We start from the raw sequence: 22,074 nt of genomic DNA, 5'->3' as shown, positions 1-22,074 counted from the left end.
TAAGTTTGAAAAAGCCCAGTTTAACACCGTACAAGGCTGGAATCCGGGTTAAGTACAAAAGCATAAAGTCAAACACTGCCCAGCAGCGCGTGCGCTGCCACCTATCAAGGCAGCGCCGGGGGCTGCGGGCCAGGGAGCGCGGGAGGAGCAGGCCCACCGTTTACCGTGGTCACTCAGAGCCGTTTTCATCATGCAGGAAAATGAAAATTCAAAATTCTACAAAAATCAGCTTATTGGACACATACAATATTTCTGCTGTGTTATAGAACAACTTTATGCAAATAATTTGTCCCAAAAAATATGAAGAGAGCACCATGCCTGATCCAACTCAAATGTTAAAGTTGATGCTCTACAAATCACTAATCATTTACAAAAGGCTGAGGAAAAAGATTTCTTACACCATAGTCTAACTCATGTGCCAATTTTACACTTTACCAAGCCAAATTCTGACACAGCTTTTAAATAAATCATCAATGACCTGAAATAACCACTCTCTGGATAACTTAACAGTTTATAACAGTTTATAACCTGATTATGCTAACAGGTACTGTGTTAATTCTCTATTTAATCTTCAAATGACCAAAGAATTGCACAGAAAGGGAATTACTATCAAAAATTATCCCCTGTGTTTCCACAATTAGGAAGGATACACACAAAGCATCTGGGATTCCTTTAAATTCCCGCTGTTATTCTAAAATTGCTATGGTGAGTTAAGTTGCAAACCGTGCCTTTGAATATAGTGATCTCTGACTTCTGGTTCTGCTATTATAACTTCTCAAACTATTCTTAATCCTTCTACATTCCCTGCAAATTACGTAACAAACGTAAAAAGTGCTGAGGTGTAAATGTGTGTTGGTGCACACATGCAGCCTGGGGCAGAAGTGGGAGATTCCAGAGAGGGAGGCAGCGGTTAGACGTGACCCCGAATGTGTCTCCTACAAGCTGTTTCTTTTATTTCCCAACTACCTGGTTTACATGAGGAGAGAACCAGGCAGTCCTGCGTTGACATTTCACAATGATGAATACCTATCTACTTGACTTTACGGCTGTAGCAAATCCTAATACCACTACACACTAGAAAACAGAGGGATAAGGCTGGAAACACACAAACAACTGCAACCCCCAAGGAAAAGATGAATGTTTACCTGGTCTGAGAGTATACAGGCCTTTCACAATATTTGCCATAGTTGAAGGTGTGACCTGAAATGGTGTTGACTGGGCTTCTAGAAGTAAAGCTGAAATATGAAGAGAAAATGGGTTATAAAAATGATCTAACGTTTACTGTCAAGGTTTCGCTATTATTATTTCTCCCAAAGGCTAAAGGGCAAGCAAGTGCAAGAAAAGAACAGCACAGGAGGAAAAATAAGAGTTTATATTCTCAAAAGTTGTTTTTTTCTTAATTCAATCCAGAAGCTTCATCAAACAAGTGACTGTGCAATTCTGCTGAAACTAATGGAATGATACTTTTCACAGAAGTTCTGAAAATAAGTAAAGCTTTCTAAAAGCAATAGTGTTCATGGACTTAGTGAGCCAAAAGAATGCTTCCCATTAAGTTTGTGATTCAAAAGAAATTCATTTGGGGAATGAAGTGTTCTCTAGAATTTGAAAGAAACCCCCTCAGTCATCCCTCTTTCCCCTAAATCACCATAGTTGAGGCTGGCAGAACTTTCTGAAAGATGCATTGCTAGTAATTTTAGTAACTGTGATCAGTCAGAAACCCACTTTCCCAAATGCCACAGGTACGTGTACTTTTTCTTCTCACTAAAGGTAAAAGCTAGAGATCACACAGGCTCACCTGGCTCACTCCAGCACTCTGGTGACCACGTGATTGACTGCAAGTGACAACAGTCATCGACTGCCACACAACAAACTTACTAAAATATTTCAAGTGGGTACAGTAATTTTTCTAGGTAACAACAGACACAAAACCATTTTTAATTTCTCTAAGGTAAGCATTTTATTAACCAAAAATTTTTATAATTTTAACTCTAAGTCAGGCTTATTAAACTGTGCAAACTGAATTTCTTTGGTAAATGTCTTTTTTAACTGAAACACCATCTTGCTTAGCCAACAATGATTTTACACTTTCAAAAATACATTGTGAATTACACCTAAGTTTATATCACAAAGGTCATTCAAGTTAATTCTTCCGATTTTAGCACTGGTAGACAGTTATTTTGAATGGCATAAATTTTAAGAATGATCAGTTAAGCATTTCAGATCAACAAAATATTTTAAAATGCAGTGTTTAAAAATTGAAATTCTAAATGTTTCTGAGAGTCGCTTCTCAAGGTTCTCCCAAATTTCAACGTGTGCCCCAAATCCAGGGTCTCCATTAATCCCTCTTCCTTCTTTTTGGCCATTCATTTGGTTTTCAGTTAAGTCTTGTTCCACTAACTCTTCAGTTTCAACCACACAGTTATTACTGGGTCAGGTATTCACATTTGTAAAAACCCTTAAATTAAATTTACAGATTATTCACAAAATATGTATTAGTTTGGGATGAATTAGCTGAAAATGACAATTGTGAAAGATTACTAGAGTTGAAAAGGTGTAACATTTCACTAAAATCTTCTCCACCCTTTTTAGGAAAACAAGAGATTTCTTGTTGATCTATTTTAAGGAAAAAGAAATGGGAGTGGGGATATGGTGCTTGAGAGAAAAAAGAAAGTGTGTATTCAGTATTCAACCCTACTGTGTTTACATCTCCTAAGCTTTAGTGAAGATTTACCTTCTGGCAAACTATTATTTACCTTTCTGTTTTTCAGATAAGGGAACTGAAGCTCAAAACAAAACAAAAATACAGAACTAGCAAGTACAGAAAGGGTCAAAAAACTTGTGTTTCACTCAAAACTCTGCATTTTTTCTACTCCACCAGCCATGACTGAAAGGCTAATCTTACATGTAAAGAGCTCCAAAGTGTTACCGTCAGGAACAGTTTTCTTCCAAAAACAGCAACTTTGTTTTCTTCCAAAAACTGTTAATTTCAAGAAGAATCCCCAACCATCCCACTGACTCTTAACTGTAAATCAATAGTTTTAAAGCTACACCAGAACCTTACAGAACTTCTAGTGCACACCTTTTTCTTTACAGATTATGAATGAAAGTTTTGAAATGCCTTGCTGAAAGTCACTTGGCTTTTTAATAGTGGAACTGGGACCAGCACTAAGCTCCTCTGCAATAGGAAGTCTGGAAATCAAAAGTGATGTTAAAATTAGGCCCTCCCTGGTGGTGCAGCTGGTTAAAGCACTGCACTAAGAAGCTTAAGCCACTTCTGCATGAGTTTGGTTCCTGCCTGCCCCAGAGGAGATCCACAGGGCGCGGCAGACCTCTCCTGACCCTCCTGCTGATCCTCTCAGCAGTGTACTTCGTTGATCTGCCTGTTCTGCTCCCCACTCCTCTTACCCTCCTCATCACTGGCCTGTATCCCAGTTCTATATGAATAAATAAATAAATCCTTAAAAAAAAATCAAACTAAGGTCTAAGTAAAAAGCAGACAACACCTGCTAAGGCTAAGAACTGAAATGAAAACCCTCCACGCAACCCGACCGGTAAACTTCCACTGCCACTCAGCATACCACATTTCTCTGGATGCATCTACCATTAACCGACCCATTCTGTCACGTGCGCAGAACCCTCAATACTGTATTACATATACCATGATAAATCCAAATTCTAGTACTTCTGTTTTTCAAAGTTAAATGTATAGTAAGAATTGATTTCAAAGGAAAACAATTTTACTGCCAGCCAGAAGTAGAATCCACCTAACTGCAAAAACAAACCTATGAAAACAAGTAAACCAAGGAAAGAAAAAGTTTTATGTGCAGTGAGAAGGCACCGTCCTCATTCCTGAACCACCTGGTGGGAAGGGGCCTTTGAGCACCAATCAGTTACGAGCAGAGAGGGCATCCATTTTGTTCGGCTCTATGGCTTTAACACGTGGCCCTCAAATACTTCTGGCACACCTCCCACTGCGAAGTGTGCCCCCCATGTCTGCCTCCTTGGAATCTGAGCTCTGTGGCTGTCTGTCCAACGGGATAGAACAAAAGTAACACCATGCCAACTTCTGGGCTCAGTTTCCACACAAGATAGTTTGCTGACTACCAGAGGAAACACAAGAGAGGGGCCACAGTGGGCACAACTTGCCAGCTGCTCAAACGAGCCATTGTGAGTGTCTCTCCCCCCCCCATCCCAGTCAAGTCTCAACGCTAGAAAACAGAGGCAGCCCCTGAACCCTGCCCAACTAGCAGATTTGCAGTCAAATAAATAAATAGCTGTTGTGAGCTACTGTGCTTTGGGGGGCGGGGAGGGGGGGTAACACAGCAGTAATAACTGAGCACAACATTCCGAGCAGGTCTGAAGAAGGAAATGACTAATTGGATATTAGAAAGTCAAGAGGCTACCTACTGGGAGGCGGCAGGGGTCCAGGAAGAGAAGGGGGAAGCACTGAACTCCACACTGTATTCTGCATACTTAACCCTCTAGGCTGCCACAGCAAACATTCTCAAAGCCTGAGAGGGCAAGGGCTGAGAGTTTTGCCAAAGATAATCAGTAAATGAAAGAGCCAGTCAAGACAAGGATTTTCCCACTAAAGAATCAAAACTAGAGCATTCTATACTACAGTTCCACAGATAGAACACTGAGCTCCTTCTAGGGCTAGGGCTATTAGTAGCAAAGTTAGGAGTTAACCTCCCAATATTTCCCTCGTCATCAGAAAAAAACCAAAACCGGGGAGCCAGGATCAGGCCAGGCATGAATACAGCGTCCAGTGCTCTGGAAGCTGCACTGCCCCCAGTTCGCTGGGGACCTTCAAGTCCCATTTCAGTTGTTCAGCGTCTCTGTAGAGTTGGGCCTCAGCTCCACTTGCGGTATGAATCAAGAGCTGACGACACCCACCGGGTGGAGCTGCCAACACGCCCTGACCACGGTGAGTGTGCCCGGGTCCTCAGTCCCGCCAGAAGCTGATTACTCACGCATCAGACTGCAGATGTGCTTTTCTGCGACATGTTCCGTAAACAGCTTTATGAGGTCATCTTTTAAATCTCTGTTAAGCTTGGTTTCGATGTAAAACTTATTCTGAAAGAGAATAAATTATTTTCAGTGTATCAACGAGGGAAAATTAAATCTACTGAACCACTAAAAGGTACTTTAAGACAATATTAAGGTGTTGACTAGAGCATATGCATCAAATAACGAAGATGCCGCCTGTCAGTTGCGTTTCTCTGGCATGGGAATAGAAGCACACAAAGTCAGAACGCCGTGAACCACACATTTCCAGAAGAACACTGGAAGACACCTAATTTCTGGAGCTTTATTACAGGAGATAATTACATTTTGGATTGAATTAGCTAGACAGGGATGTATAAACACAGGAGCTGTGAACAGGCAATTAATACACTTTTTTTAAAGATTTATTTATTTATTCAGACAGAACTGGGGTACAGGCCAGAGATGCGGAGGGTGAGAGGCTTCACCAGAGACAGGGCGGGGAGCAGAACAGGCAGATCGAAGAAGTACACTGCTGAGGGGAGCAGCGGACAGGTCAGGAGAGGTCTGCCTCACCATGTGGATCTCCTCCAGGGCAGGAACTCATGAGGAAGTAGCTTAAGCTTCTTAGTGCAGTGCTTTTAACCCTCTGCACCACCAGGGAGGGCCCAATCAATACACTTTTTAAAGACACTACCAATCAGGCCTCCCTGGTGGTGCAGGGGTTAAAGTCCCAGTACAATGGAGCTCTCCAGCCACTGCAAAGAGTTGAATCCCCCACAGGGAGCTGACCCACACAGAGCTGCAAACCTCTCCTGTCTCCCCACTGTTCCCCTCAGCAGCGTATTTCATTAGATCCACCTGTCCTGCTCCCCACTCTGTCTCTGGTGAATCCTCTCACCCTCCCATACCCCAGTTCTTGTATGCATCAATAAATAAGATCTTTATAACAAACAAAAAAAAACACTACCAAATCTACAGGAAACAGTACCAGAAGGCACCCCCACCTGTCACATTCCTGGCTGGCAGCAGGCAGTGGGCTGGCATGAATGACATGAATGACAGCCTCCATTCCCAGCCCACAGCCCTGACATGAATACTTAGCTGATGGTGTTCCCTAGAGGCCACCTCTAGGGGCAAAGGTACACACATGACCCAATGTAGCTCCGTAAGACAGAAAGAAACCTGGGATCGAGTCATTTATAATCGTTTTTCATAGAACCAAGAGGAGCACAGGATGAACAGGTGCTGGGAACAGTACAGAGCAGCAAAGGGGCAGCTGAGGCCCTGGTGACGCTGCAGGGCTGCCGTCCCCCAGCCCTGGGGGAGCCCACCTTCTTTCTGGAGGTTTATCACAAGAGAAAATACTTTTTTATTAAATCTCTTTGAATCAAAGCTTTCAGTTTCTTGCAGGCAAGAACATCTTGATTAGAATAACTCCAAGTCAAGACACTGAATTTGTTCATGTTTAGATGTTAACTCAGTGCGTAGTAGCTGCTGATTCTCCTCATTTTTAACATAGCTTTTTTTCCTTTTAAGAAGGTCATAAAAATAACATGCACAAGCTAACGAAATAAAGCCATGCCGATCCAAGTCTCGCACGGCAGCCCTCCGGTCCCACCCCATGGCCCTGCTCTACACTGGGGAACATTTATATGCTCCTCAGTGTGGCTCGCATACCTGTAGGTAGACTTTCTTTTTTTCCAGTAAAGAAGAAAATACTTGCTAATGAAGAAATGTTACACTGCTTTGCACCTTGCTTTTTTACCCAATGTTGTAACTTGAGAAGACCTTTTTCTCTGATAGCAGACAGCCTATTTTTCTATATCTTTCATGAATTATTAAATGAGTAGTCTCCTGCTAATAAAATAGATTTCCCCAATATATTCTGCTATTAAAAACAATGCTGCATAATTCTTATGCAAATATATTACGAGCTTTATATTTATGAGCTTATTTGTATAACTTCTGAGAGGTAGAATTTCTGACAAAAAGCTTGGTTTTTAATCCTGAAAAATGCCAGAAAGTCTTCCAAACATGTTTTACCCATTTGCACGCCCTTATATTTCCTTACAGATCCCTACAGAGTGTGAGAGGCTTGTTTCTCTAGAGCCACCAGAATTGGTGATTTTATCCACTTTCAATTTCACCAACAAAGACATTAAAAGTTATTTTCATTTTACAGATCTTTAAGATGTTGAGTGTATTTTCATGTTTATAAGCCATCTGTATTTTTTTGTGTGACCTACCCATATCTTTTTGGCCATTTTTTCAACAAAATTAGGGTTGTTGATCTTTTTCAAATAACCAAGGAAAGTGTCTCTCTTGTTTTGCAAACTTATTGCAATTTTTTCCTACCTACTTTTGGTGGGGGGAAATCCTTCTTCTATTACTGTGACTACAAAGGATATTTTACTGAGTATAGGTTAATATTCTAAACTATTTTAAGAAATAAACTTTCCCAAAAAGCAGTGCCAAAGTTCAAGATATTTCCATTTTCTGGACAATGAGAACAATTAATAATTTTCACAAATAACTAGAAATGAGATTCAAGCTCTTAATCTATGGAAGTAGTTAAGTTGCATTTTATGACCTAAGATGCTTTAACTGTGAAAAAATAAATCTGATGTTGGTTTATTTTTAAATGACAGCAAATTTTTAAACTTTGGGATCTTACCATAAAATTTAAAAAAGCAACAAGCCTCTACAGAAAATGAATCACTTTCTTCTTTTAAAAAAAAAATCTAATTTTTATTTTTTTATAACAGTTTATTTTTACATCATTTTGTACATTTTTTTTTTCCATCTCAATTGTAATCCCCACGGGTTTTAATCTAATTTTAAAAAGATTATTTTTTTTTCAATAAAGTCTGTCGGTGGAGAGGAGCTGGAGAGGACGTCACTTTGGGTATCACATCTGCTTATTCAGGAAATAGATCAGAGGAAATATCCCACTCCTTAAACTAATATACGAAGGACTGGCACAGTGCCTTCTAGGGCCTCCCCTCAAATGAAACAGATTCTGTGACTTTATACACTTAAGAGTGGGAGAAGGGCTTCCAATGAACTCAAGAATCTATAAAGTATATATAAAGTATACTCATGGCACATGCCCCCAAAGAAAATCAATCAGAATGAAAGCATGTTTTATTCTTTGTTTTTTTTTAAATTATTATTCTTTGTTTTATGGAATGATTTACTCAGCATTTATCATATATATTTTTTGATACAGGTCTCAACGTTCTACTTTCTGAGGACAGGACACGATTTTTTTTTAAAGATGTATTTATTTATGCATACAGAAGTGGGGTACAAGCCAGAGGTGCAGGAACGATGAGAGGATTCACCAGAGACAGAGTGGGGAGTAGAACAGACAGCTTGAGGAAGTACACTGCTAAGAGGAACAGCAGGCAGGTCAGGAGAAGTCTGCTGTGCTGTGTGGGTCACCTCGGGGTGGGGATTGAATTCGTACTGAAGCAGCTGTGGCTAACTTGAAGTACTGCATCCTAACCCACTGCACCACCAGGGAGGACCCAGGAAACTATTCTTAACATACCTTTTCTTTCCCAAGTACAGGACCATGCACAGATGGCAGAGATGACCTAAATGTTCACTGGGTGACTGCTATTGAGCAATGTTACTAGTGGAATTTTCAAATAGCAAAAGAATAAATAGTTTTTTCATGTCAACAACATCAAACATTACTGAAATAGACTGCTTCGAACATAAAACACACAGCCCAAGAAAAATTGGCATCCATTGATGCTTATCAACACCCCTGGGTATCTGGGAGCTGGAGATAGTTCTGACTTACCATATATATGAAAAGAGGCACAATGCTCTGCAATGCTCCCATATATTGCCCAAGAGCTATATTAAATCTTTCAATATAGAGATCTGGAGGGCTGGCCTGTGGAAAAAAACATAAATGTAATCATTCTGGGAAACAAGATACAAAGATCTTCACTCACAACCTAAAATGCAAGCAGTCTTTAACAGAAGGAATCCATAATCCACATTGAAATTCAGAGAGGGAGGAGGTTTCCGCCATCCTTAGGTTTAGTTAGGCTGCCTACTTTGTTCCCAAAGCTGCTATACAAATCTGAGGTTTGACTCAGCCGTCTTTGAAAACCATACCACTAAAGAGTAAGAGGGTGAATTCACAATTAAGATAAATGATACAATTTTTAAAATCATCATTGAATTACAATGGACCCGGATAAGGAACAGGGTTAATATACTATTTAAATAGCCATTGAATTTTTAGAATTATCTTAAGCACAATAATGTTCTGAGTTCTATACTAACATGGTTGTAAATGGATACCATTTACATCAATGGGTACCATTTCTACAAGCAACTGTAAGCAATATTTACTGGCTAGAGAGTCAGGGCTAAAATGATCCATATATATCTGCAGTTCTGGAGAGCAGTAAAATTCCCCTAATACATGGCTGGCACTTATGTCACTGTTACCAAATTCCAAGTCACAAAGCCATCAAAAGAAAACACTTGCAATTTTATTGCATGTAAGGGACTAAACCTATATGAACATCCCAAATTTTTAGACTGAAGCTCGAACCCCCAGAGCAGCTGTATTTGGAGTAAGGAAATAGTTAAACAAGGTAAGAAGAGTAAGGCCCTCATCCTACACGTAAGTGCCCTCACAGAGAGAGACAGCAGAGAGCTTCTCCCACACAGGACACGGGCCAATAGAGTGAGGAAGAGCCCTTGCCAGAAACCTCTCAGACCTCCCAGCCTCTAGGACTATGGAAATAAGTTTCTGTTGTTTAAACCACCTGGTTTGTGGCAACCCAACTAGAGTAAGACAAGTTATTTTTACAAAAATACATTCAGGTAAAAGTATTTCTTTTCATAAAAAAAAATACTAAATGTATGAGACTAAATGTCTCATAAAGCCAAATTAGTTATCACTTTAACACTGAAGAAACATAGAAATAGGCAAGTAATGTGTCTAAAATTAAGAATATTTGGAAATAATAAATCAGTACATGCAGAGAGAACTGACTCCACGCCAGGATTTACTCGCTGCAATCTCGTGCCATGGCAGGCGCATCGTATATACGAGAAATGCTTTCCAATACGAATATAAGGAAAACCCACGCTAAAGGATTCCTAAATATGAAATTTCTATATACGACACCATAAAACCACTTAAGTTCCAGAAGTGCCGCATGTTCCAATGCTATTCTGAAGTAAGAGTCCACTGGCTGTTCCCAGCCCTCCTGGCCGCTCACAGCGCGAGAAGTGACCCCCCGCCCACTCGCCGTGCGCACCAGCACCCGCAGGTTTGGAGCGTGCTAGGTGCTCTCTTTAATTTATGTGTCTTAGTCCTCCTGATTGCCAGCTGAACTTAATCTCTACTTCACAAGAGGCAACTGGAGCTCATACATAGTCACTTGACTTCTAGTCCCACAGAGAGTAAGCCCAAGAACTGAGGCTCAAACCCAGGCCAATCTGAGTCCTTCCATCCATTTACATTCTTTCTACAGCGCTGAAACTGGTGGGGAAAAGTTCAAACTTCCAATTCAAGGCACCCAACTGCATCGCCACCATCACCACCTGCTCGCCCACACGAGCAGCCCAGCACAGTGGTCAGAAGGGCCAGTGGTTCCCAAAGAGCAGCGGAGCAGCGCAGCAGCAGGTGGGCCGCAGCCTCCCGGATACAGGCGCTACCTGAAGGTTGGAGCCCGTTCTCGAGGGCCTCAACTTGGCTAATTCTCCTATTCATCCTGCAAAATGGGTGGTGTGCTGTCTCAAAACCCGCAGAGACAGCAGAGCGCCAGCACCACTGCACCTCACACGTCTCCCACTGGGTGTTGTCCTGTGTCTGCATAACCCCAGCGCGGGCCAGGACGGTCTTGTTTCAAACGCAGTCTGCTTTAAATCTAAGTTATCTAAGTGATTTCACTGCTAACAAGGCTTTAAGGCATCAGGCAATTCATTTCAACCCCCATATCTAAAATAGTAAAAATGTTAATGCTGTATCTAATCGCTGAGAACCAAAAAAAATAATGTGTAAGTGCTGTAGAAAATGCCCACATACACGCATAGTAACTAGTAAGAGTAAGCAAGCCTTCTGAATTAATCACCCATTAACACTACGCAGACATTTCCTATAAGAACCAACCTGTATCTGGACCTGGAAAAAACATTACAATTATTGAAGGCATTTTTTGTTACTTTAACAAATTCCTTATTAAAGGAACTGGGGGAAATGCTCCCACATTCTGGGCAACCTTTTAACTACAAAGCATGAACAGAATCACAAATAATACCTTTCTCTAAATGGTTTCAAAGAACTCTGGAATGATAAATTTGAGTATTCAAAGAAACAAGTTTCAAAGTGTTATATGAAAACCAGAAAAAAATCTGAAGGACTTTTGCATGAAAGTAATTCCTCCGTTCTTAAAATGATACTTTATCGTTCCCAAAGTTAAAAGCATGAGTATTGATTCAAAAGCACACTAACAGGAGACAGAATAAATAAAAGTGAGTCCCTTGGTTATTCTTTTCCAAGAATTCCCAAAGTCTCAAAGGTTATGAGTATTAAAAGTACCTTTTACATGGAATCAAATGTCAGAATTTCACTTAGTATTTCTGCTTCCACATTTCATGCAGCTCTTATTCCAGACACTGTAAGCAACGGGTCTATAAATCATAACAGTCTTATAAAATAAATCCAATCTTTTACTGGGAATCACTGTTATTAAAAAACTAATCAAACTGTCCCTCCTTAGAACTTAAATTCAGTAGACTTCGGGTCACTGGGGAAAATGTGACCTATTTGATTTATATCACTTCAATATTAAAGTGTTTGCCTTGGACAAAAAATGAAAAAAATTTTTCCCAGCTCCCCGGTAAATGAGGTATTTTTACCCTAAAATAAGCTTAATTTTCTTCTCAAACAAAACAAGGAAAAGCAAGCTGCCAGAAAAAGAACCATTGCTCCAACTTTTCGCAACAGACCTCCATCCCTGTAATAAAAGTTGGCAGGAATGTTTTCTTTCTTTCTTTTTTTAATAACTAATGCACTCATCTGGCTTAAGATTCAAATGAGTCCAAATGGATTTAGATTAAAGAATGCACCTGTCATTTCCTCCTGTGACCAACCAACATTTCATTTCTTTATATTCTTCCAGAAAAATTTTACGTATACCTAAGAAAGTCAGACATGCACCAAGATCTGTACTTCTTCCAAACAACCAATCTTGAGACTGTTTTATTCCTGTAGTTCTCAAGCATTTTGGCTCCAAGAACCCTTTAACTCTTGAAAATAACTGAAGACCCTTCCAAAAGTTTATTTTTTATAATGTGGGCTATATCTATCAATATTTACAATATCAGATTATAACACTAGAAATTAAAACTGGGTTTTAAAAATACATATTCATGCATTCTAAAATAACAAGTTCACTGCATTTTAACATCTTAATGTTAAATACAATTATGTATTTTATACTATAAACTATAGTTAGATATCAATAACTACATTTTTCGAAACAAAAAGAACTGGTAAAAAGAAAGGCATTATTGTTACATTTTTGCAAGTCTCTACAGCCTGGCTGAACAGCAGACAGCTGCATTCTCACATCTTCTGCAATGAACCAGTTCAACTGAAGAAAATCTAGCTTCAGATGGCTACAGACAAAAGGCGTATTTTAGTAGCCTTTTCAGATAACTGTGGCTACTGTGAAACTTGATGTGTGGTGGCTGCTTATAAAGGTTAGCTGCAACATGAGATCAGAAGCTATCAATGACTCTTACACCCTGCCCCACCGAGCCCCAGCCCCGGGCCTCTCCTACTCTGAATGGATCTTTCAATACGGTTTATGACATCATGAACTGGACATTCGGAAAATACTGCGTCACTGAGTTATGTCAATCTTCCAATGATGACACATTTCACTCTTCAACATCAAAGAAAATTAATTTTGCTAGTAGCACTATAAATCTCCCCAGAAGAGTGTTTACAAGTAAGTTCTAGGCAGCTATCAAGATCACAGTAGTAGATACAGGTTTCCAAAATTCTAATTTTCACTTCAACGCTCAAATTTTATCACTGGCAACATCTGCTGTCAGTTGCTCTCCTTTAAGTAACAAACATCATTCATTTTTTGAGAAAATACCTGTCAAATACCAAAGTCTAAATAGACAGATTTATCAGGCATTCTTTCAAATAAAGAGTGTTGTACAAGAGAAAAACTCCACTGAGCTAGCTCCAAACTTGTACAACTACTCAAGTGTTTTTTTTCCTCAAAACAATCACTGTACTTTGCTATGCAGCTCCCAGTTCTTAATATGGAATTCTTTTTTAAGTGTACTCAAAGTCACAATTAAGCAAAACTAGTTCCACTGTTTCGTCCAGGACATTTTTAAATGGCTTGTTTTTGTTTTATTTTCTGCTTTGAGGGTATAGGAAGAGTCATGCCAAGGCACCAACAGTTTTCCCCACATTTATTTTGTACCATCAGAGCAAAAGTCAACAGTGAGAAGCACAATTAGTATTATTAGTACCAGAAAAATGGTTTTGACTTTGCAGACTCCCTGGAAGGATTTTAAGAACACTCATTGATATCTGAAGCAAACTTACAGAAACTTAGTGTTATAAGTACAATGTTTGAATGCACAATCAATTTAAACTGGCCCCATATCAATAACTTGTTGCTGAATCTTGTGTTAGCACAGTGCTGCAATGAATAATGTCATAGGTATTCTTCTGTAGACAACACTCTAAAGTTAAATTCAACAAAGGTAAAACTCCATGATAATAGTACTACATTAAAAACAAAGTAATTTTTGCTATCTAAAATTTAAAAATTTTTAAAGACTCAACCTGCTAAGTATCTGTATTATTTACACACACACACACACACACAATACATTGCTTCGGAAGCACACTGATCAGGTCCCAGATCCCAGATCCTAGATATTGACCAAAATCTCATAGCAAGAAGTCTGTTATTTTTAATTTTGAAAGCTAGGTAAGGTTTGGTCAACTACTCTTACTAGATGTATATTAATTTTATAACATGGCTTGTTTCAGTAATTTTACTATTTGTAGCTTCAAACACGCCATGATCTAGGTCAGTAATTCCTACTAGAAGTTTCTGTGATAAGGAAATGCCCCTGTGTGTACACTCCCCAGTACAGCAGTCACTAGTCATGTATATGCTCTGCAACTAAAATGTAATTAATGAAACTAAGGAACTAAACTTTTCTTTCATTTTAATTTTAACATTTACTTGTGGCTACCAAAGAAATAAAATATAAACAAGTTCCACAATGTTATATTTATGCTCCTCCTCCTATTACTAGGTCATACCCCATCCCACCAAAATGAAACATGAAAAAAATGTACTAAGAGTATGAGGTTTTATATTTACAAAAACAAACATTCTGGTTGTCTTTAAATGAAGACGTGACTTTTCTAAATAAAATGAAAAAAAAAAAAAGGATAGGAAGGAAGATTCTGGTAAACCTAACAAGGCTATCATAACCTAACAATTCTTCATAAGGTCACCGACATTTTTAAAAATCAAAATTATAGAAAAAGAACCATTACCAAGGCTGGTAGGTAACTACCATTCATGTTTTCTTCTGTCTTTGTGTCTTTATGTTTTAACAAATATGAAATTACATTATTTTATCATCTGCTTTTGTCACTGAACCATGTATGATCATATACCGCAGGCCAAGTGCATTTCTACAGTATCATTTGCACGACTGTCTGCACACGCCATTGTCGACATCAGCCCCTCTTCAGCAGGTATTTAAACTGTGCTTTGCTATTTAACACGGCGCAGTTTTGTGGGACAGTGCCTGTCCAGACTAGCGCTTCTGCGGCACAGATGTGCTGAGTGCTTCAGCAACAACGTGATCTCATTTAACCAGAAGCTGACTCCCCTCTGTGCATAGAGCTCAGAACCGTGACTCCCGCCCAAGACCAGCAGATCCTGAGGGATGCTGGTCTCCAAGTCACTAGGCCTCGCTAGTGATGCTGACGCTGATACCACTTTCCAAGTCCTGACTCCAAAGGTTTCCAGAAGTATATTTTAATGAGAACTTCGAGGGACACTAAAAAGGTGGTCTGGTGGCTGTCAGGCATTTAGGAACCACTGGGTTAGCCCACTTCAAAGGAATGAGAGCAGCTGGCGGACGGACTCCAGAGGAACAGCTACCACCCACACCAGTCACCGCTGGACACCAGGGATGACGCAGCTCAGACTGCACTCAAATTAGTGAACAACAGGACCCACTGGCATTTTAACACTAAGATGACTGGCAAATTTTCTTTGAAATGGAACAGATTCTTGACTGTTCCCAAGCTCAGTGACTGTAACTGTGACATGAAGCGCCCCCTCCACTGAGGAAGCAAAAAGTCGAGAGAACACTAGTCCCATCCTCATGACAACAGAAAGTTGTAACCTGTGTGACCCACTGTTTGAGGTCTCTCTATTTTACAACAGAAGTGTCCAGCAAACAGGTGAAATGAATTCCAGACGGACAGACTCCTCTGAGGAAAAAGGGGGAGATGAACTGCTTCTCCCGTGGTGACGGCACATGTAACAGTTGGTAAGAGAAGCCCAGAAACTGTACTGAATCATTCCAGGTCTACTGTGGACTGACTACAGGATTCCGGGGAGGCTCCATCGAGGTGTACCCACACAAACTCCTCAGCCCTTTGGCTTAGGCTGCTCTTTGAGAGAAGGCTAAGGGTAGTGGAAGAGACCTTCACCTGGTACAGATCTGCTAGGTCTGTCAAGGTCTGGGACTGAGCAGGAGAAAATGAATCCACGCACACTCCAGGCGCTTCCTGAGCAACAGGGTGCTGATGATCGGCCAGGCCGTGGCCTGCACCTGCTTGGATGCAAAGCACAGCTGTTTGCTAAAGGGAGAAGCTGAAGTCCCACCTGCGTCCTGGTACCTGGTGACCCAAGGCAAAACCTACCCATTACCCATGGTGGGCAGGATGGGGCGTCGTCCTGCATTAGGCAAAGGTCTGCTATCACTGTGCTGAGGTAGCAAATCCCCCCAATTTCCCCACTATTCAAAACAAAAGTACACTTCAGTTGAGGGAAGTGCTGCCTACCCCCACCCCCAACACACACACACACACACACACACACACAGCAAAATGAAACAGGACTGGAAAGTGAGGCAAGAATAGCTTTGCCCTGACAACTGTGTTAGTTCTAATTTGGACTTCAATAGATCTCCAAATAGCTTATTCAGAAAAAATTTCATTAGGACAATCACAACTTACCATTGGCAATGATACTATTTTTACTTAAAATCTATATAGAAAGGCAACCAGCAATAATCGCCCTAAGTAAAGATCTCCCTCACTCTAACAAGGGGTTTAAAAAAAAAAATTTCATACAGTGAAAATCTTAAAAAAAAAAAAAACTACACAAAAACAGACTCATGGTTCAACAGGTACAGAAAATAGTCATTTGAAACAAAATAAAATTTCAAAATGGCATGTACAAGACACGAGTTGAGTTATGCTGCCACCTGCTGGACAAAAAAAAACAAACAGCAACATAACCCTTTCTGATTTTACGCAACAAGAGAATCTGGCTCAGTCACAGCTTGGCAGTAAATTTGTAATCTGGTGTCTGTGAAGTGACTCAAATTGAGTAATGCTGGCTGACTGGGGTTTAGTTTCTATTAATTTTCATTATTAATTGGTTTGAGTATCAAGCTATGTTTAACTCAACGAAGACATTTAGCTTAACAAGGGACCATTGGTGAACTGGTGGGGGAGTTTCATGGGAGCTATAACCGAGACAAGAAAGCATACACTGTACAAAAATAAAAAATGTGAAAAACTTTTTAAAAATTTTAAACACATATTTAGCTTAAAAAACTGAAAGCTCATTTTATTTTAATAAATGGCTTAAATTTTAATTATTTTTAATTAAAATGCCTGATAAATGTTCATTTAAACTCTTCTAAATTCAGCCCTGAGGAAAAAACTGCTGTAGCATTTTCTTCCCATCTTCTCCGTGGTTTCCCTCCTCGAACACCGACTGCAGGGTGCGCCATGGGTGCTGCTCCCTGCACGCACTGTCGCCCTACCCTGGGAGCTAAACCTCTGGTGAAACACTGCGCGGTGGGGAAATGTGCAGCGTTAAGTTCCAGACCACAAAGAGCCTGTTGGAATAAACACCCTTGCTGGTATTACTGGGTCAAAATGAGACTACTTCTATTTGGTGAAAGTGAAATAAATTTGATAAAGCACGCTGAAACATACAATCAACTTATCAACACTACATGCGAGAAAATGCCCTCAGTTTCAATTCAGAACTACGCAAAAATAATCAAAATACGTTGCGTCACTTAAGGCAGTTTTAAGAGTCAAAGAGCTCGTGTCCACTAAGTCCAAGTATCGTATGCTGTGGGGCAACACAGTGCACTCTAAATGTCGAAGCTTGAATTCAAATTCTTACTGTACCAGTCAAAAGAAAACACCCCCAATTTCTTGGGGACTTAAGATAATGAGTGTGGATAAACAAAACACAGCATCACCACCCAACTGAACAGAACTCAGTCCTAAGAAAGAATAAAGTACTAATCATGCTGTAAACATGCTGAACCCTGAAAACACTACGCCGAACTGAGTCAGACCACAAAGGCCACTTACTGTCAGATTCCATGTGTGTGAAATGTCCAGATCAGGCCAATGAGCAGAGACAGAGAGGAGATGTGGTTGCCAGAGGCTGAGGGAGAGAGGGAGGACACAGTGACTGCTAATGAGCACGGGGCTGCTTCTGGGGTGACGAGGATGTTTGGGAATTGGTGGTGACAGTGGCACAATTCTGTGACTATGCACAGTGAGATACACACTTAAAAGGTAGCGTTAGGGCATATGATTTGTGTCTCAATTAAAAATCAGGAAAAAATACAGAAAAGCCATCTTTCTCACACGTATTACAAGCCCATCTGGAGGGTCACCCCCTCTCCGCCTTACTCAGAGACCCACATGAAGGGAGCCTCCACCCACAACGCCGGCAGGGAAAGGGGAGCACGGAAACCACGCAGCTGATGTCCAAGGCCCGGCTCTCTGGGTGCCATTCACAGGCCAAAGCCAGTCACTGGACTACAAAAGCACAACCCTATCACGTACCCAGGTGGGGCGGGGGGCATCAGACACTTGGTCAACAGCATCATGACCAGCACACGAGAGCTCACTCAACTCAGCTTCAGACCACAATGGGCTAAGGGAAACCACACTAGGTCAGCGTTCTGAACCCTCAAGAAGCTCAGCGTCACAGAGGTGACGTCCTACTTAGTAACTAAGTATGTGGAAAGCACTAAACTAACAACTACAGCAACTATACAAGCGTGACAGAGACACAATGAAAAGGGAGTGAGAATTAAGCCTACGAGCAACAGCGAACCCTCACAAGGAGAGCGCCCCCTTTGCAGGAAGAAAAAGGAAAGGAGGAAATCATGAGGAAATGCAGAGATATTTTAAAATGCACAGCCTGGTTAAATTTTAAAGCAAAATATGATCAGACCACCTTGCTGGGTTCAGAGAGTGCAGAGCCTGGAATCCTTGTTAAGGAGTATGTGCTTTTGCAAATCATTGGGTAAATGGACTCAGCAGTTGAGAAAACAGATGACATGGTAAATTTGAAAAATAAACCAGATGGACAGAGGACAAGTGCAGGCCAATAACCAAACATGCCGTCTGTGTCTATTTTTCAGGCAAGCAGCAAAGAGGACCCACACTAGGGAGACGCAGGGCAAGCCGTCAGGGCACACTGGCAAGACTCGTGACTCACTTCCTGCCGAGCCTGCGCCTCCCTTCTTCCAGTATGTTCGCCTCTCCTGCAAACACAATGAACCAACTACCAGCCCCCTTCCCTACCTCATGTCCCCACTTCTAACATTTATTCTTCCTTTTCCATGTGAAAATCCAACTCTCAAAATGTGATTTTCAATTCTAACTTTCTGATATACCAAGGAACAGAATAGCTAAAAAGAAAGAGAATGGTGGTTTACTAATTTAGGGAATTCCGTTGTGGCAGTCACAGTTGTTTGGGTGCAAGTCAGACAAAGATGCCCAGATGCCCAACGGCACATTAACCTGGGTTTCTTCTCATGGAGACGTCACATTCACGTCAACTCTGAGATGAACCGCTGATGTGCTGATTCCTCACTCGGATCGTGGACTTGGTTCTCCTTTGGATTCTGCTATTTTTGTGGCTCTATTTTTGGATACATACAAATTTAGAATTATCTTCCTAGTAAGTGAATCTTGTCATGCTAAAAAGTTCTCTTTATAGCCAGTAACCCTTTGCTCTGAATCTACTACTTGAGGTATCAATCTATGGCATCACCCTTCCTTTTGGCTACTGTTACTGGCACGCCTTTTCGCATCACTTAAAACGTCCTGTCTCCTAATATCTCAGGTGTACCTCATGTTAACAAAATTTATTTATAAATTTATTTATAAAGGGTGTAGTATTCTATTCAATTCTATGGATATTTGTTTTTTTGAAATGCAACGTCTGTAACCTTTATATGGGTCTAAATCTATCTACTGATTTCTAATGGCCCATTGGTTTTTCTGAATATTTTTCTCTAACCTTTCCTGATTTCCTTGCTTTTTGTTTGTTTAGAGAAAGAAAAAGTTTAGTAAGGAGAAAAGCAACAGAAATAAAGTGGAACTCTCAGGCCAGTAGAACCAGACCAGGGAAAGTGAGGAAGCCTTTGTTTATTTCAAATTATTCCATTTTCTCTATTATCCTGTTAATTATATTTTCCTTTGCTGTCCTTTATTGGTTACCCTACAATTATATAGACTGCAACTTTGTTTTATCATAGTCTAAAAGAAATCAGTAGTTTTACTTCTTCCTATACAATATAAGAACATCAGTTTTTCTTTTTAAGATTTATTTATTCATTCATACAGAACTGGGGTACAGGCCAGAGGTGCAGGGGTGGTGAAAGAATTTACCAGAGACAGAGTGGGACACAGAAGAGGCAGATGGACGAAGCACACTGCTGAGGGGAGCGGGGAGCGAGGGGAGGCAGGAGAGATCTGCCGCACCACGTGGATCACCTCCAGAGCCAGGGAGTGACCTCACACTGAAGGAGTTACAGCTAGCTTGCAGTGCTGCACTTTAACCCGCTGCACCACCAGGGAAGACCAGACTTCTCTTTTTTTTTAATAATTTATTTATGCATATAGAACTGGGGTATAGGCCAGAGGTGCAGGAGTATTGGAAGGATTCACCAGAGATAGAGTAGAGTAGGGAGCAGAACAGGCAGATTTACTGAAATGCACTGCTGAGGGGAGCAGTAGACAGATCAGGAGAGGTCTGCTGCACCATGTGGGTCACCTATCTGGCCGGGGATCGAACCCACACTGCAGTGGCTGTGACAGCTTCAGAAGTGTTGTGCTTTTAGCCTGCTGTGCCACCAGGGAGGGCCCACATCAGAACTTTTTAAGATTCATTTACTCTTTTCCAACTTACATGCAACTGTCATGTATTTTGATATTATTATGCTTTGATCACTTATTTACTCTGTTTTCTTCATTCTTACCTGATTCTGCAAGTCTTCACTTAGGGACACTTCCTTGTACCTGAAGGCCAACTCTTCATTGTTTCTTCAAGTGAGAGACTACACAGGTAATGAATTCTCTCAATCTCGTCTAAAGATGTACTGTCACCACTTCTCTTGGTTTGATGCCTACTGCTAACACTAGTTATTTCTGACTGAGTGTCAAGCACATGAAAAATGATGGAAACAAACTGATGCCTAGGATGAAGTTACCTTTTCTCAGAATTTGCCTTCACTTCCGACAAGTACCTAGAGACACTAGCAAATCTGGAACATCTGAATCCAGCTCGGAATCAGGCTCCAGTCCCAAGTTCATCTAACGTGCTCGGGCGTGACCCCTCAGGTATAGGGGCCTAAACTCCCTGAGTACCCTGTCCCTATCCTCCTGAGTGCCTTCAAGCACTATTAAATCTTTCAACCTATCATCCTCCTTCTCCAGAATAAAGGATTATCCAGTAGAGAAACAGCTCAAAGCTAGTCTCCCTCTCTGAGTTTCTTTCTTCTGCAGATCTTGGTCCTTTTAACTCCACTTTTTTATTAGAGCCCTGACCCATGAGTTAACACTGTTCTCAGTTGGAGGGTTGGTCCAGATCTTTTAGTCTTATCAATCATCTATATACTGCAGTACCTGAGAATGCCTGGCACTTATGAACAGGAAAAAGTCATCTGTGTCATCAGGTTCCCCACAGCAAACTCTACACCCCATCAACCAGCTCTGTGTTTGACACTGACCCAGCAATCCACTTCAATTCACTGAGAAAGGCAACAGGGAGTTTGTAAGGTTTTTGAACAAGAGCATATGCCCGTCAATAGCAGTTTTAGGGCCCTCCCGGTGGCAGCAGCTTAAAGCACAGCACTAAGAAGCTAAAGCCACTTCAGCATGAGTTTGATACCTGCCCTGGAGGTGACCCCCATGGCGCGGCAGACCTCTCCTGACCCGCCCACTGCTCCCCTCAGCAGTGTCCTTCGTCAGTCGGCCTGTTCTGCTCCCCTCTCTGTCTCTGGTGAATCCTCTCATTGCCTCTACACCTCTGGCCTATACCCCAGTTCTGTATGCATAAATAAATAAATCTGTAAAAAAAAAAAATAGCAGTTTTAGAAGATTATTCAACCAAAAGACTAAAAAAGACAAACCAGTTAGGCAAACACAACACTAGCGCAGGCATGAGCTAGTACGTGACACTGGGTGACAGCAGTGGGCAGAGAGGGGACAGAATCCAGTGAAATGAAAGAGCGATCAATTTTGACTCTCACCTGGAGAAAAAGGAGAAATAAGGGGTCAAAGATTGTTGTAAACTAAGACAAAATATACTATCACAGTTCAAACAATCCAAGAGTAAGCAAAAAAGTACAGTTACACATGGACGTGAAATACCAGTCACAGAAAACGGAGTGGGGTTTAGTCACATGTTTTTATTAATTTAAAACCTTTCTAACATTACTGATGTGATAATAAAAGTCATTCTTTTCAAAATGAAAACCACATTC

General features: G+C 40.9%; 1 protein-coding gene across 1 annotated transcript in view; it reads right to left on the bottom strand.

Moving 5' to 3' along the window:
• CACUL1 (CDK2-associated, cullin domain 1) overlaps window positions 1-22,074 on the bottom strand; it is a 55,173-nt gene that overhangs the window by 11,172 nt on the left and 21,927 nt on the right. Inside the window, exons 4-6 of the mRNA XM_004680400.2 lie at window positions 8,801-8,896; window positions 4,974-5,076; window positions 1,146-1,235 (exon numbers count right to left, since the gene is read on the bottom strand). Of these exons, the coding sequence (XP_004680457.1) occupies window positions 1,146-1,235; window positions 4,974-5,076; window positions 8,801-8,896 (289 nt within the window). The remainder of the gene's footprint in view (window positions 1-1,145; window positions 1,236-4,973; window positions 5,077-8,800; window positions 8,897-22,074) is intronic.

This window comes from Condylura cristata, unplaced genomic scaffold, assembly GCF_000260355.1.
Source record: "Condylura cristata isolate star-nosed mole 26May11 unplaced genomic scaffold, ConCri1.0 scaffold00011, whole genome shotgun sequence".
NCBI classification, from domain to species: domain Eukaryota; kingdom Metazoa; phylum Chordata; class Mammalia; order Eulipotyphla; family Talpidae; genus Condylura; species Condylura cristata.
This window is presented reverse-complemented; position numbering and strand designations above follow the sequence as displayed.